General features: G+C 37.7%; 1 protein-coding gene across 1 annotated transcript in view; it reads right to left on the bottom strand.

The window, feature by feature from the left end:
* Nucleotides 1-681: 681 nt before the first annotated feature.
* The window catches only part of Ppp1r1c (protein phosphatase 1 regulatory inhibitor subunit 1C), a 104,970-nt gene continuing 90,718 nt past the window's right edge, over nt 682-14,933 (bottom strand). Inside the window, exon 5 of the mRNA XM_006997458.4 lies at nt 682-1,535. Within this exon, the coding sequence (XP_006997520.1) occupies nt 1,447-1,535 (89 nt within the window). The 3' untranslated portion in view covers nt 682-1,446. The remainder of the gene's footprint in view (nt 1,536-14,933) is intronic.

The following is a 14,933-nucleotide window of genomic DNA, read 5'->3' as shown; positions in this document are numbered from 1 at the left end:
ATGTCACAAGTCCTTCCTTTAATGGTTTCTGAGAAATCTTCATAAAGAAACATTCATGAAACATTTGAACCTCATTAAAACCAACAGTGTAGGAGCAAAATTACCTATCCCCACTTAATTGTGCTTTCATATATCATGAATAATTAAAATTAGTCAAAGGCCAGAACTCTGAGTAAAAGTCATACTACCAGATAACAACTGTCTTCCAAAGGCTTGCAGTAATTCAACTCCAGAAAAGAAATTAGTTTTCTTTTACTTTCATAATTTTCAAAATATTAATTTCCTAGGAAACAACTTATTTCAAAACAGTTGTTGGTAAGCATGTAACAACAACTAAGGAAAAAAGAGACCACAAATTTGAAAGGGAGTGAGGAGTGGTGTATGGGCAGGTTTACAGAGAGGAAATGAAAGGGGAGATGATGTAATATTAATCTTTAAAAAAACAGAAAAAATTAAAGCTCCACAAAAAAGCAGTTGTCAAATTAATGGGTGAGTCTATGGCTGAATTAATGAGATTTTCTTTTTATTCTGTCACAGAGAAGAATGATAAAACACTAAGGATTTATTAAAATGCAATATGACTGAAGACAGAGCCTAGTGGATGAATATTTGCATATACAAAGCCCTGGCTTCATTCTCTAGCACCAAGAAAAGAAAAAGAAGGAACAAAACAACCCAGACAAGCAACAAGCAATACATAATAGATGGCTTAACTTGAAATAGTTAAAAAGGAGAGCTCAGACGAGATTTGCCATGTTTTATTATAAATTTAGCATTTCCTTTTCAATTGATTAGGTGATGCTGAGAAACCAAGATTGTACAGCTTAGAAAATGAAAAGACATTTGTTTCTTTAATTAACCATCAACACACTACTAGATGAAAAACGTTTCATATTTGATGTGGTGTTTTGAATCAAGACAACTGACATCTACCTATCATTGTCTTGTTGAAGTAAACTCTGGTTTGATCTATATACAGAAGCATGCTAAATGCAGGTATTAACTTAGAAGCTTCCACAGATATTCCTCTTCCATTAATCCTCACTCACATTCATTCCAAGTGCATTTAGTATTTATTTTGTACTCTCAGAGTAATGCTCTCTACATTGACTTCAGAAAGTAAATCATATTAGTAGGCCAGGAGGAGTTCAGCTTTGGCAGTATCAAAGTGAGAACATACATATGGTAGCAGATCCCTAGGTATTGTGAGTTTAAAAGAAAAATTGCTGTAAAATAAGTGCCTGTTCTTTACTGCAAGTGGTACACAACAATCTGCACTCGGTTTCACAGTTCAGTTAAGGAGCCTTCCAGGAGGATCACAGCTGCTGTGAGTGTGGGGGATGAGCAGGAGAGGCTGCTGGAGACGGGGCTTGGGAGTACCATTGGATATTCAGAAGAGTGTACAGTCCAGTTATTCCCAAGAGGTCCTCTTGCTGCAGAGGGTAATTAATGGTCCCACTTCTCTTCTCTTTCACTTGCACTTTCTTCTTCTTCAGGGAATGCTGATCCGTTCTGGCCTTTCAGATGCTTAACCCCTGAAATTATAAAAATTGTGCAAAATTCAAGTGAATTTTATTTCTGGTAGATCCACTGCTGAAAGAGTTAATGAAAAGGTGAAGTGGAAAACTTTTCACTTTGTGTGTGTGTGTTTTCTCCAAGAATCTAAACAATGGATCCCTATATAAACCTTTTCATTCACTGAGCAGTAAAAATACACCCAGAAAAATTTCCATTAGAGACAGGGTATCTTTTATAATTACATCTTCTCCATTAAGGATTGCATCACAGTCTATTAAAACCCTGTTAACTAAAGATCTGCTCAGAGGCCCTTAGTATAACTCTGATGTATCATTTAGTGAAAATATTGCTTTTGGCATCACTGAACTCAATTACAAGGAAGGCCTTTCAGAGTCATAATACCAAAAGGGATGTGTGCCATTTATGTAACGTATAAACAAAAAAGCAACAGTCACAATATTGTTAGCCATATTTTTGGACCCATAACATACTCATTGGATAATGGAATTCTTTTATTCAAAATTCTTCAATAAGTATGCCTACAGAGTGAAAGAGCCTAGGCATATGTTTACCTATAGCTGCTGCTCCATTGGCTTGGTCTGTCCTTGCCTAGTGGGTTTCATTTTCACAGGGCTTTATTTCCACCTTTGGTAGTAATTTCTGCTCTAAGTTTCTTCTAACCACCCTAGGCTCACTTAAACCTCTAAGCTTTTCTCCTTTTGTAGTCAATGCTAAACCTCTTTCTCCTCTTCACATGTCTCACCATCTTCCACATACCCTGCAGGTATCAGCTTGTCTCTCCTGAAGGAAAGCACAATCCCCACATAGAGTTAGAAAGTTGCTTCCCATATCTACTAGCTGCTGACACTTTGTGTCAGTTACATTAAAGAACTTTGTTTACATCTTTCTAATTAGACAAAACTCATTGATGTCAGAGAATATGTAATTTCACTTTGCAGTTCCAGGAAGGATGTGTACCCAACAGTTTTAGTCTAACTGATTGACTGAATTAATGAGGAAATACTTCAGTATGTGCCCTGCCAATTTCAAAATCATTCATCTTCAGGTTTATTTTGTTATTCCATATCTGAAGTACAATATTAGAAGATCACCACTCCACCCACATTTAACCTGAAGACTTATCTTCAAGTCCCCTTGACTATGATCTGCTAAGACAATATGCCAGCTGATATCTTAATGTGTGACGATTTTCATGCATTTTTATACTTTGGACAAATGTTTTATGAGATATTTCTAAGAATCATGAAAAATGTTCAAGTTAGAACTGAAAAATAAAAGCAAGATCTGGCTCATGTTTTCAGTAAAACCAAGACTCAATAGATACATGAGTTTTTGGGCACTGCTACCACCATGCTTAGTGCAATTTGGCAAGAAATGATATCTGGACTTGGTGCATTATCTTGCCACAATATTTGAGCAGGTGTAATAATATTTAAATATTTTAATATGCATATACAGATCACTCACAGTTTTTTGACATAAGACTGTAGAGAGAAATTATTATTGGGAATTGAAACTTACTTCATATTACACTAACTAAGTTGAAAAGAGGTTTAAATACTGAGAGGAAAGAAAGGGAGCTTATTGAATCCAACCAGGCACTGTGCTAGAATTTTGCTTGCATAGCTCATCAAAAGTCCATGATGTAAATACCTGGTGGGGTGTTGAGATTCTGAAAACACAAGTAATTTGCTTTCAACTTTAAGGGTAGTATGGTGCCAACGGGAGTTCTAGCATATCCTAATGTGTGTGCTGGGTGTATAAACCACAGTGTTCCACTCTCAAGGTATCTCAGCTGGATTTCTACTTCAACATTTAAGATACCAATCCACACACTCTAGCCATTCTCTAAGACATGTCCTAGGTTTGCAGCACCAATACCACCCTGGTGCGGGATGCTCTTAGGGTCCTTTTGACATTGTTGCATTTCATGCTGCCATGCTGCACTCATTTTCCTGAGCAGAGGCTGACGGTTCCTCTCCAAGTTTGTTAAAGTCACATTGACTCTAGCACTCTTTCTATTCAACTACAAGGTAGTGAAATTGTGTTTGAGAATTTAAATGAGGAATGTTGATATTAATTTTGGTAAATGTAAGAACACTAGAAAGAAAAATGCCACATACTTAAGCATTAGCCAGTCTTTTGCCACATTTGAGTACAGGCCTGTTTCTTATCCTCATTCGAATTGTATTTCTTTTTATAATAACAATCACCTACCATAAATTTACACGAGACATAAATTTTCTGAAATAAAGCCACTCTGAAATGAAATATTTTCAAGGGAAAAGCTTTGATGAGGCAGAGCTGGTAACATGTTACCACAGAGATGTCCCGCAGAACACTTACCACAACTTCTTTTGTTTCTAAAGCAGTTTGCCCTAATGCCTTCTTGTAGTTGAAGAATGTATAGTTGATTAATTTAGTCCTGAAACCTTTATGAACCACTATTTTCCCTTTATCCATCAGCAATATTCATTTGGTTATAGGCCCAATGATGTTGAAACTAAAGTATACAGTTTGTTTATGTAGATTTTATAATGTCTTTCTATACACAGCTTTAATTTATGTTTTGGTTTCAATTTTTTAAAAATGCATATTCAATATTTGAGTAATCCCATAGACAGAGAGTAAACTATTCTGGAGGCATTGATGAAATTCTAAGACTCCTCCCTCATAGATGTGTGAGAAAAGCCATTCCCCTATACTTGGTCTATGATGGCTCACATTTCAGTCAGAATCCAGGGCAAGTGTAGACTCAGTTATGACTGCACACTGGCAGGAGACAAAGGAAACCCAGAAAGCACAATGGAGGTACCTTTCCCACAATAACATAAACACACAGAAAAGGGGGCACACAGAAGGCCAGGCTATATAGCATGCATCTGTAAAAATATGAAGAAAATGGAGTTGAGGGCAGACCAAGTAGGCTGGGTCAAAGGAGAAAACAGAATGAGATAGAGAGAGAGAGAGAGAGAGAGAGAGAGAGAGAGAGAGAGAGAGAGAGAGAGAGAGAATGAGCAATGCCCACAGGCAGACTTGGGTATGTGCTCCCTCTTAACTCTGTAAAGCAGGTGGTTTGGCAGACAGATAGGAGAACTGCCACAGTTTATCCTCAGCTTGGTCTACATAGTGAGTTGCAGGCTAGCTAAGGACATAGAGCAAAAGAGCAAAGTGATTCTCTCTCTCTCTCTCTCTCTCTCTCTCTCTCTCTCTCTCTCTCTCTCTCTGTTTCTCTCTCTCTCACACACACACATTATGAAGTCACTTTGGTTGATTGTAATTATATGACTAGTTTACACATGACGCTATAGGAGCTTCTCTTGCCTGGATCCAAACATGTGGCTTTATTGGGATATTCCCAATGACAGCAGCAGTTTAGGAAAGAGATTTGAATGCTTTCCTGCAGGCTGTATGTATCAGAAGAACTATTCTATAGGAATAATATATGAAAATGGAAAGTTTGGGATATAGGAAATCAACAAAAGATCACAGAGACTCTGAATTTCTAAAATAGTGAAGGTCAATTAAAACCGATCCATGTAGCTCCTATGAGCAAAAATAGGGACAAGGGTCGACAATGAGGTAAGAAGTGGGTTGAGTTCAATATAGGAAAGATAGCTCCCAAATCTCCTGTTTGTTTAGCAAGAAATACATATGATTTTTGTTTCTTTTGTTATTTTGAGCAAGGGCACCATATTATATGTAGTTCATGCTGATCAGGAACTCATTTTGTAACCCAAGTTGACTTTAAACTCATGGAATCATTCTACAATGTCCTTGTGAAGAAGGCTGGGATTGTAGACTTGAACAAATGCTTGGCTCAAATGCACATTTTTTAAAACAAATTCACAAATGCATTGGGTAAATGTAAAATTAGATTTTCTTTTTTGGTAAAAGCATATTCTTTAGGTCTTAGCAATCACCCTAAAGTCCTTGGGGGAATCTGTGGGTGTATTTTGGAGAACCCATCACTCCATAAGAAGTCTATATTTTTTATTATATTTGTGCCTTTTCAATGAAAGAGCCCCACAATTTTCAACAGATCTTGGCTAGATCTCTTATCTCCAAATGATTATAAATATGAATATTAACCAATCTAATCTCTCTGGTTTAAAGAAGAAAGTGAAGTTTCCTGTTATATTCACTGAGAAACTATTGAGTGAACCAGGGCACAAACTTTAGCCCCTTGCTCCTACTGGGATCTCTTTGCCTGGGTAACTAGAGTGTAATCCTCCACTATCAATGATCTTTTACAAAGTGAGAACCAGAAAGAAAATACAGTGATGCAAGATTATGGGTCTCTTTTCATCATCAAACTAGATTTAGATGTAACCTACCCCATACTATTGGTTTTAGAGGAATCAAAGGTGTTGAATTTAATCTAACTTGCAGACACTCTTTAAACATAATCAGGTTTCAAATAATGATCAAGTCATGAGAAAAGAGGAAGCTTTCTGTCTGTTGTATACAAAACTTTGGACTGGACTCTTGACATGAAAAATGTGGTCATTTAATATTCATAGACAGGACCAAGCAGTTTGATTTAAATATAATAAGCCCCATCTGGGAAAGAGACAAAACTAGAGAATAGATAGGATATGAGATTAGGAGTGATGATGTGCACATGATTTAATTTAGTGGAAAAGCATTACAGACGAGTAGAACAAGCCATGCTGATGAGTAAAACAGTGCTCAAACTTGAGAAATAGGAATTTAGACAGCCATTTATAGAGCAATGGGCTGGTTAACAGCAAGCGTGGTGTCTATGCAAACAGTACTTGCAAAATATATTGAACAAGATTTAGTTTTCTAAAAGCCTGCTGTGTACAAAGGAATGATTTCTGTAGGCTTAGCAAGACCACTTACTAATGGTTCAGCTTATTTAAAATGTAATGTTAGATAGAGTCTCTTTAATCTCTAATGTGGCACTCAGAATGGCCTCTCAGTAAAGTCCTATCATTTCTTAGATTGGAAATGTGTTTTGACTTTCCTAAGATGTGTTCATATATTCTTTATTTTGTTTAATACTTTACCATTCATTATAACAGGTATATATTAATATACTAAGGTCACAGAGATCAAGGGATATATTTATATTATTCCCCCGAAACATTTATGTATCATGTCTTAGACTGACTGCAAATCTGTACCCTCCTACGTTTTTTTAAGTAAACCTGGTATAGGTGACATAGTCAACTGCTGCTTTAATACAACAAAGGCAACATAGTCAACCTCTGTTCCAATACAATGCAAACCTCACAGCATAAACTGCAGGTCAAGGCAGGACCATTATTTAACTCTCCATCACTTAAGGGCACACTTCTCTGCAGAATAAATGTGGAAAATGGTTTTCCATGTCACATGGGGATAGGGACATATTTATATATTTATGCATATTTTTCACCTATCGTGTACTTTGCCAAAGCCATTGGACAAAAGTAAAGCCAAAATGATAAGGTTAGCAGTAAATAGTGTGAAACCAGTGAAGAACATGCTCCATAAACCACTGTCAGGTGTGATCTCAGATCACTCCTCTGGACAAAACCTGGTATCACTTAGCAAAATGTGAAGAGCCACATATTTATCAGCAAGACTGAGGCTGGGGTCAGGCAAGAATATGAAAGTGAACATATATATGTGTTTTTGAGAGCCTATGACCCTCATATGTATATATAAATGTGTGTGTGTGTGCTTTTTTAACATATATAAGGTTAACCTTGTTGATATGAAAGAACTTAGAATTACCTAGAAGACATACGCTTGTTGTGCCTGTGAAGACATTTCTAGGGAGGTTTAGCTGAGTGTGGAACTCCACACTGAACATGAGCAGGACTCTACAGTAGACTAGAGGCCTGGACAGAATCAAAGGGGAAAGTGAGCATTGTTTCTCTCAACTTCCTTTCAGTGGATGCAATGCAACCAATGACCTCACCTCCTGCCACTGGGACTTCACTTCCATGATGAACTATATCCCAAACTATAAACCAAAATAGACCCTTCCTTCCTAAGTTGTTTTTGGTCAGGTATTTTGCCTCAGTTAAAGAAAAAAAAATTAACACAGAGATACAAAATATTATACACACACACACACACACACACACACACACACACACACACACACACACATATATATATATATATATATATATATATATATATATATATATATATATTTCATTTTGTGGTGATTCTGCTGCCCAGTCTAGGGAGAAAACCACTTTGATAGACTGAAAGCCTTTTATGCCTTCCATAGTTAAGTGCTCATCTGATACCCTTTTCCCTCTAAAGCTAATGGGTTCCCCCATGAATTTAAAAGTAGACATAAATTTTTAAGCCTACACATAATGGTGCTGAACAGTATTAGGCAATTTCACTTTAGAAAGAGACAAAAGAGCTCCCATTTCTGTATGACTTTCTTGGGACTTATTGAGTGCAATAAGATACCTACAATTAAAAAAGAACGAATCGGTGAGCAGGAGATGGTGGTTAGCCTCCAAAGCATTATTAACAAAACAGAAAAAGGAGAACTTCAGTTAGAGCCACAGCTGCAATGGTGTTCAGGGAAGGACATCTAGTGCTGGCAGTGTCTTCCAGGCAAGGCCCTTTCCTACTAGAACACTGTTTGCCACAGCCTCATATCAATGGATACCCCAGTTGAGTCAGATCACTAAGCTTTGAACTGAAGCTTGCTGAGGGAGCCCCTTGGTAACCTGATCTCAAGGAGGGAAGTCACTGATTAGGCTACAAATGTCTTCAATGATAAATTTTCTGATTTTGAATTAATAATTTTTTTCATTCTAGTGTTAAAGTCTTTTTTTTGTGTGTGTGTTAAAGTCTTATATCACTGGTGTACCTTTTATTGAATATGAATATCCCTAGTTCAACTGATTCAGATACCATGGAGAAGAGGCATTCTGAGAACCTGTCTATCTGAAAGGATGATTTTGATCTGGAATTTGTCAATGTGGCAACATGGAAAGATCTCTGGAATGAGGAAGTTAATATTACCTGATTCAATGCTTACTGTAAATCTATAGCAACCGAGACTGTGCAGTAGTTTTGAAAACTAATACATAGAACTGTGGAACAGAAATGGCTTGATATAAGTGTGGTCAACTACCTTTGACAAAAGGAGAAAAGGGCAACAAAATGCAGCAAAGACAGTTTTTCCAACAGATCATCTCAAACAACTGAACACCCATATTCAAAATATTCCAAACTTAATATGAAATGCAAAATTTTAAAAGTTCTAGAAAATAACAGGAGAAAGTCTTCAGTCTAGCAATGACTTTAGACACAACACCAGAGACATGGTCTCTGAGAGGAAAACACTTGATAATCTGGTCTTCATTACAATTAGGAAATTCTACTTTGTAGATTCAAAGTCCGGGAAAAGAAGACAAGCTACAGACTGTGTAAATAGAAAGTGTAACAAAGACACATCTGTTAAAAGTCTATTGCATAAATACACAAAGGACCCCTGAACCCCAACAATAAGAAACAGAGCAACATAACTAAAAATAGATAAGTACTTAAATGGACCCTCACAAGAAAATATACAGACAGCTCATGAGCATACCCAAAGATATTCCATATTACATGCCATTAGGAAACTTCAGACTAAAACAGTGGGATGCCACTACACATACACAAGGCTGGCAAACACTGAGATTACTGATAATGATAATGGTGGAGATTACATAGAAGGAGGTCCATTCTTCACTGGAAGAAATGAAAACTGGTACACACATTGCAAGACATTTTAAGTGACATGTTTCAGAAACTAATCATACTCTTTTGGCTGGAGAGATGTCCTACCAATTAAGAACACTTATCGAGCTTCCAAATGACCTGAGTTCAATTCCAAACATGCACATGGATGCTCATAACTGTCTTTAACTTCAATTCCAGGGGATTCAAAGTTCTTCTGACCTCAGCATGCACCAGGCACACATGTGATACACAGACACATGTGCTGGCAAAACATCCAAGCACAAAAAAATAACAATTTTAAATTAATAAATAAAATAAATTCTATCCATATCTTACCATATCATGCAGAAATTTCTCTGAGTTATCTACTGAAATGGATTAAAAACCTTGTGTCCACAAACACACACAAATAGCTGAAATATGGAATTATCAAGAGATCCTTTGGTAGATAAATAATCTGTGATATAGTCAGGCAATAGAACACTGTGCCCTGTTACAAAAGACAAAGAAGAAAAAATGCCACAAAAGACAAAGGATAAAATTGTAAGGATATTATTAATAAGTGAAAAGATCCAATAAGAAAGTACAACACACTATAGGATTTCAACTATATGACATTCTGGAAATAAACAAGACTACAAAGACAGGAATAAAGGGGGAAAGACAGACAAAGCATTTATGCCAGTTAAACTAGCCTGTACCACATTCCACTAGTAGATACATATAATATACATTGTTCCAGATTCATAACATGCACACAAGCGTAGCCCTAATTTATCCCATGGGCTCCATGCAATGCCAAGGTCAATGTAAGCTCATCAACTGTAACTGAGGCATTACTGCAGTACAGGATGTTGATAACAGGGAATATGGTCCAGGTGTAGGAAGAAGGCTATAGGGGACTCTATACTTTCTGCTCATTATTTCTGTAAGCCTAGTACTACTCTAAAATTTGTTTAGTGATTTAAAAATTACAGTAGACTTGATGTTAAGAATAGTGTGCTGTGAGGCGAAGATTTGAGAGTCTGTTGCAGAGGGAGCTTGGGAGTCAGCACTGAGCCTCATTTTTACATGAAGGTTTCTCATTGATGTGAGGTCATTCATTGCTAACTCAGTCTTTTTACTTTTGCCGTGTTTTTCATATTTTTATAATTCAGTCTTGGCAATCTGTATATTTCTGGGAATTTATTCTTCTCTTCTTGATCATACAATCTGTTGAATTAACTATTCTATTTTTTGTCTGCTGTATTCGTACAGTACCATTTATAATGTCTCCTTTTTCATTTATAAGTTTACCTGAGTGAGTCCTATTGCTTTTAATCTGAGTTAATACAAAGATGTATTGATTTATCTTCTCAAAAACCAGCACTTCTTTCTGCAAATCTTGACTTCTGTGTGTATAGTCTTGATTGCAATTATTTCTGCTTTGCTCTTTATTATTTCTTTCCTTCTGTTTGCTTTGGATTTAGTTTTTGGTTTTTTTTATTTTTCTAGTTGTTTGAGATGTACCATTGGGCTGTCTATTTGAACTCTTCTCTTTTTGAGGGGGTTTCGAGACAGGGTTTCTCTGTAGCTTTGGAGCCTGTCCTGAACTAGCTCTGTAGACCAGGCTGGCCTTGAACTCACAGAGATCCACCTGCCTCTGCCTCCCGAGTGCTGGGATTACAGGCATGTGCCACCACCGCCCGGCTATTTGAACTTATCTTTTTCTTAATGTAGGCTTTTATTCCTTTAAACTCACCTTTTACAATTGTTTTTTTCTGTATCCCAACAGTTTGGTATATATATATTTCCAGTATTATTTTTATCAACAAACCATTAGATTTCCATTTAACCCCTTCTTGAATTTATAGGTTGATAAAATAATTTAATTTCCACATATTTGTTAATTTTCCAAAATTGCTCTAATTACTGATTCTCATTTTATAATACTGTGTATGGTATGAAAAGATACTTTATATTGAAGAAAACTCTGATGAATTCTCATTATCTTGAGAATTAGAGCCAGGTTCCTTATCAGAGACTTAAGAATCTTCCTAATTAGGCTCTGTCTCCTGACGAATCAACCTCCACTCACTTGGTGAGTCACTGACTTTTCACACATAGACCTTCTCTAGTCTTGGGGCCATGTTTCCCTGTGCCCTCCCACTCAATGCTCCTTCTGAGGGACCCATGGTGTGTTCCTTATCCAAGTAGGCAGCTCATCATTTCAGTGTGACCTCCCTAAACATCTCATCTAAAAACATGTTTTGCTCTGTGAGGGTCTTTGAGACCACCATGGCCAGCAGAGTAATAATCTGCAGGTGGCAAGAAGACAGTTTGGGTCAACATGATTCAGTAGCTGAGGTTGGTTCACATTCTGAGAGTCAGACCCTGAGTAGTTTACTTAAGGCATATTTAAACAGCATGAATTAAACACAAACACATATTTCCTAGTGATAACTCAATCCCGTGTACACAACAGAGCTTAAGACATGACTACAAAAAAATTCTTTGTAAAGTACATGTGACATTTGTCATAACATTAGGTTCTGTAGATTGGCTGAGACAAGCTCAAGATCCTCTGTGAGAGAACTCAGGATGATCTTGGACACACACATAGTGCATAGATCACTGGGCTATTAACCGCATCTACTCCCATCTTTCTGGGGAGAAAACAGATTACACATTTCTCCCTTTGAAGAGATAGCCCTGTGTATTTAACATTCTTGGCTCCCCTTAGTCCATGAGCACAAATACCTACACACCTCCCATACTGAATTTTCCCCAGTCTCTATGTCTGTATATCGTATGTGCTTATTTGGGAACCTGTAGAACATGCCTCCCTCCCTCAAAATGTTAGCAAGATGTGATCAGAACCAATGCATTCTTTTATTCCCCAACTAGATCAGATAGAGTGTAGTGTGGGAGTCCAGCACCCACTTTTATAACCAGGGTACTCTTGTGCAAGGAGAAGTGGGAAATATTTAGATAGAAAGAGATACCTAGATGACGAGAGGAAAGACAGAAACACAGGATTACCTCGGGAGGGCCTGGGTCAAAACCCACCAGCCCAGAAATTTATTCAAAAGGGCTTTTTAAAACAATGCCAAGGGGTGAGGCAAAAAGACCTCCCCCTGCTGGATACAACCAAGTGTAGACCCTCCCAAACACCTGTACCCAGGCCCATGGCCCAATCATCCTCTTACACAATTCTGCTGGGTAAAGGCACTAGGAAACCTCGATGGGCTCCAACAGTCTAGATGAATGACTGAAGATCATAAGTGCCCGTGACATTTTAACTGATGGAATGACTAGCTTCAATTTTATCATTGAAATTTTCTCCTATTCTAAGTATGGATAGATTTAAATGAAGTCTTTTTTTTCCAGTGAGTAAACTTCTTTCCAATTAATTCAATCTTGCTCAACTAGTTATCTGCATATAGAATAGGATAGATGTCTTGCCTGTATTTAGCTTATTCATGTTAGGTTCCCATATAATTTTAGTTCACCAATCCAGACCTTCTCTGTACTTCTATTTGGTGGCAAGAGATAGTGAGGGAGAGAGGGAGAGAGGGAGAGAGGGGGAGAGAGAGAGAGAGAGAGAGAGAGAGAGAGAGAGAGAGAGAGAGAGAGAGAGAGAGAGAGAGAGAGAGTCTTAAAGCTGCAAACAAGAAATAATACTTTCCCTGTATTTATTTTTGCTTTGATCACTAAGCACAATTAATCTCATTGTATATATGGCCTTTTCCAGAGAAGTGATGTAAATGAATCTAAGTGTTTGGTCACCTCCACAATTCTCCCATTACTTAAAACCCTTTCACTGGAAAGTGAACCCTGATGCACTAGTCTCAATATCTCCCCAGTTCTCTCCGTATCCCGGGGCTATTTTCCTCCGTTCTCCGTGGTGGCTGCTTCAGCTCAGCGGATCTCTCCTTCCCGGGCCTGCTGACCCCCTGGAAACTTCTGAATGAGCAGATTGTTCTGCTTTTTGTCCTTTGTCTGACCTATGGGTACACAGGTCAGGCAGCTGCTTGGCTGACCTGTCTCTTCTGCCAGATTTACAGCTGTTCCCGGGCAGGCTGGCTCCCTGGCTAGCCCTCTCCATCACAGCAACCCACTGTTCTCCCTGACCCGCTTCCCTCTGTGGTTTGCTGCCCTTCATTGGCCCGATTCCTTATTTACCTTCCACACACAAAAGCACAGCTCCCCTTCCTTTCAGAACGATCTTTAACCACCCCCCATGAGCTCGTGCCTTTGTTCTTTTCTTTTGTAAGATTTAAGTATATTTGATACAGCATTTCTTACTCAATTTTTCTGAGGAAAAGTAGTTTTACATTGACTATATGAAGGGAAAAATCAATACAGTCTCTGCTTAAAAGAGAAGTTCCTGTTATTCAATGGTAGTAACTAGAAAGAAAGTGTTCACTTGCCTCATTTGCTTGGTCTTTCAAAACTAGTATCATTTATTTGGGATTGATTTTTTAATCATTAATTTATTCATTTAGTCGTTTTGACACAAGGTCTCATATAGCCCAGGATGGACTCCAACTTACTATGTAGGTAAGGATGACCTTGAACTCTTGATCCTTACTCTACCTCTCAAGTACTGGGATGATACCCAGACATATTATTTTTTCTAATAACAAAATTGGAACTGTTCCCCACCTCATAAGCATCATACTAATAAATTTGTGGTTTTAAAATACAAAATTTTGAATTCCCAAGTACTTCTGGGAAGGAACACTGTGTTGCTTTCATTGTAGATGTGCTGTACTGTTGGTAAAAGTTTATCATCACCCAAAGATCATTTAGAAACATCTCAGACTGTATTGAGAATATTAATGTCTTTTCAAATCCTAGGCAGAATTTCATTTAAATCCCAGCTGAAAGAAGAGTTCTCCTCAAACATGTTTGTCATTTATCATCTCCAGATGATCCAGGTCATTACAATTCATTCCTCAAACTTACTGTGCACCTAATCTGTTCTCCTTAATTTGGAAATTTATACTTATTTTGCTATGTTGTGGGCAATGACCTTGAACTTTGTTCTTCTTCCTCCTCCTGTTCCTACCTCCCAAGTACTACAGTGAAGGCTAGTCACCATACAGTGTGGAGCTGTGACATGTTAGGGATGTAATGAAGTTGGTAGAGTGCTTGCTGAACACGCACCAAGTCAATCCTCAGTGGCTCACCGAGATGTGTATCAACATCCACTGCCTGGCTTCAATGTTGTCTTGTTCTGACTACTGGGTGAGTCATTGTCTTTCGCCATGACCTTGCTGCAGCAGTTCCCCATGACAGAATATTGAATTATAGGGGTAAGATGTCACTTGTTTTTGCTTTAAGGAGACAGACAAGGACTAGTGACAAGGTTAAGTTGGCAAGCAAAAACAAGAGAGAGGGAATGAGAGTCAGTCTTTGATTCTGTTTCCTGAGGCTCAGCTTTTTTCTCTAGCAGTTTTATTTCCTTTAATAACATGAAAAAGTGAATAATTTCTAGTATATTTCACTTTGGCTTAAACTAATTTTGTTAGGTTGTTGACATTTGACATGTGACACCCAAAGCATCTATTGAATTCTTTCCCCCCTAATGTCCATCTTCACTGGTATCTCCTTTTGAGGTGGAAAGAGAAAAGGAAAGGCAACTCGTTTGTGTGTGTGTGTGTGTGTGTGTGTGTGTGTGTGTGTGTGTGTGTGTG

The sequence above is a fragment of the Peromyscus maniculatus genome, chromosome 4 (assembly GCF_049852395.1).
Source record: "Peromyscus maniculatus bairdii isolate BWxNUB_F1_BW_parent chromosome 4, HU_Pman_BW_mat_3.1, whole genome shotgun sequence".
In the NCBI taxonomy this organism is placed as follows: domain Eukaryota; kingdom Metazoa; phylum Chordata; class Mammalia; order Rodentia; family Cricetidae; genus Peromyscus; species Peromyscus maniculatus.
Note: the sequence above shows the minus strand (reverse complement) of the source record. Positions and strands in the feature narration are given on the sequence as shown.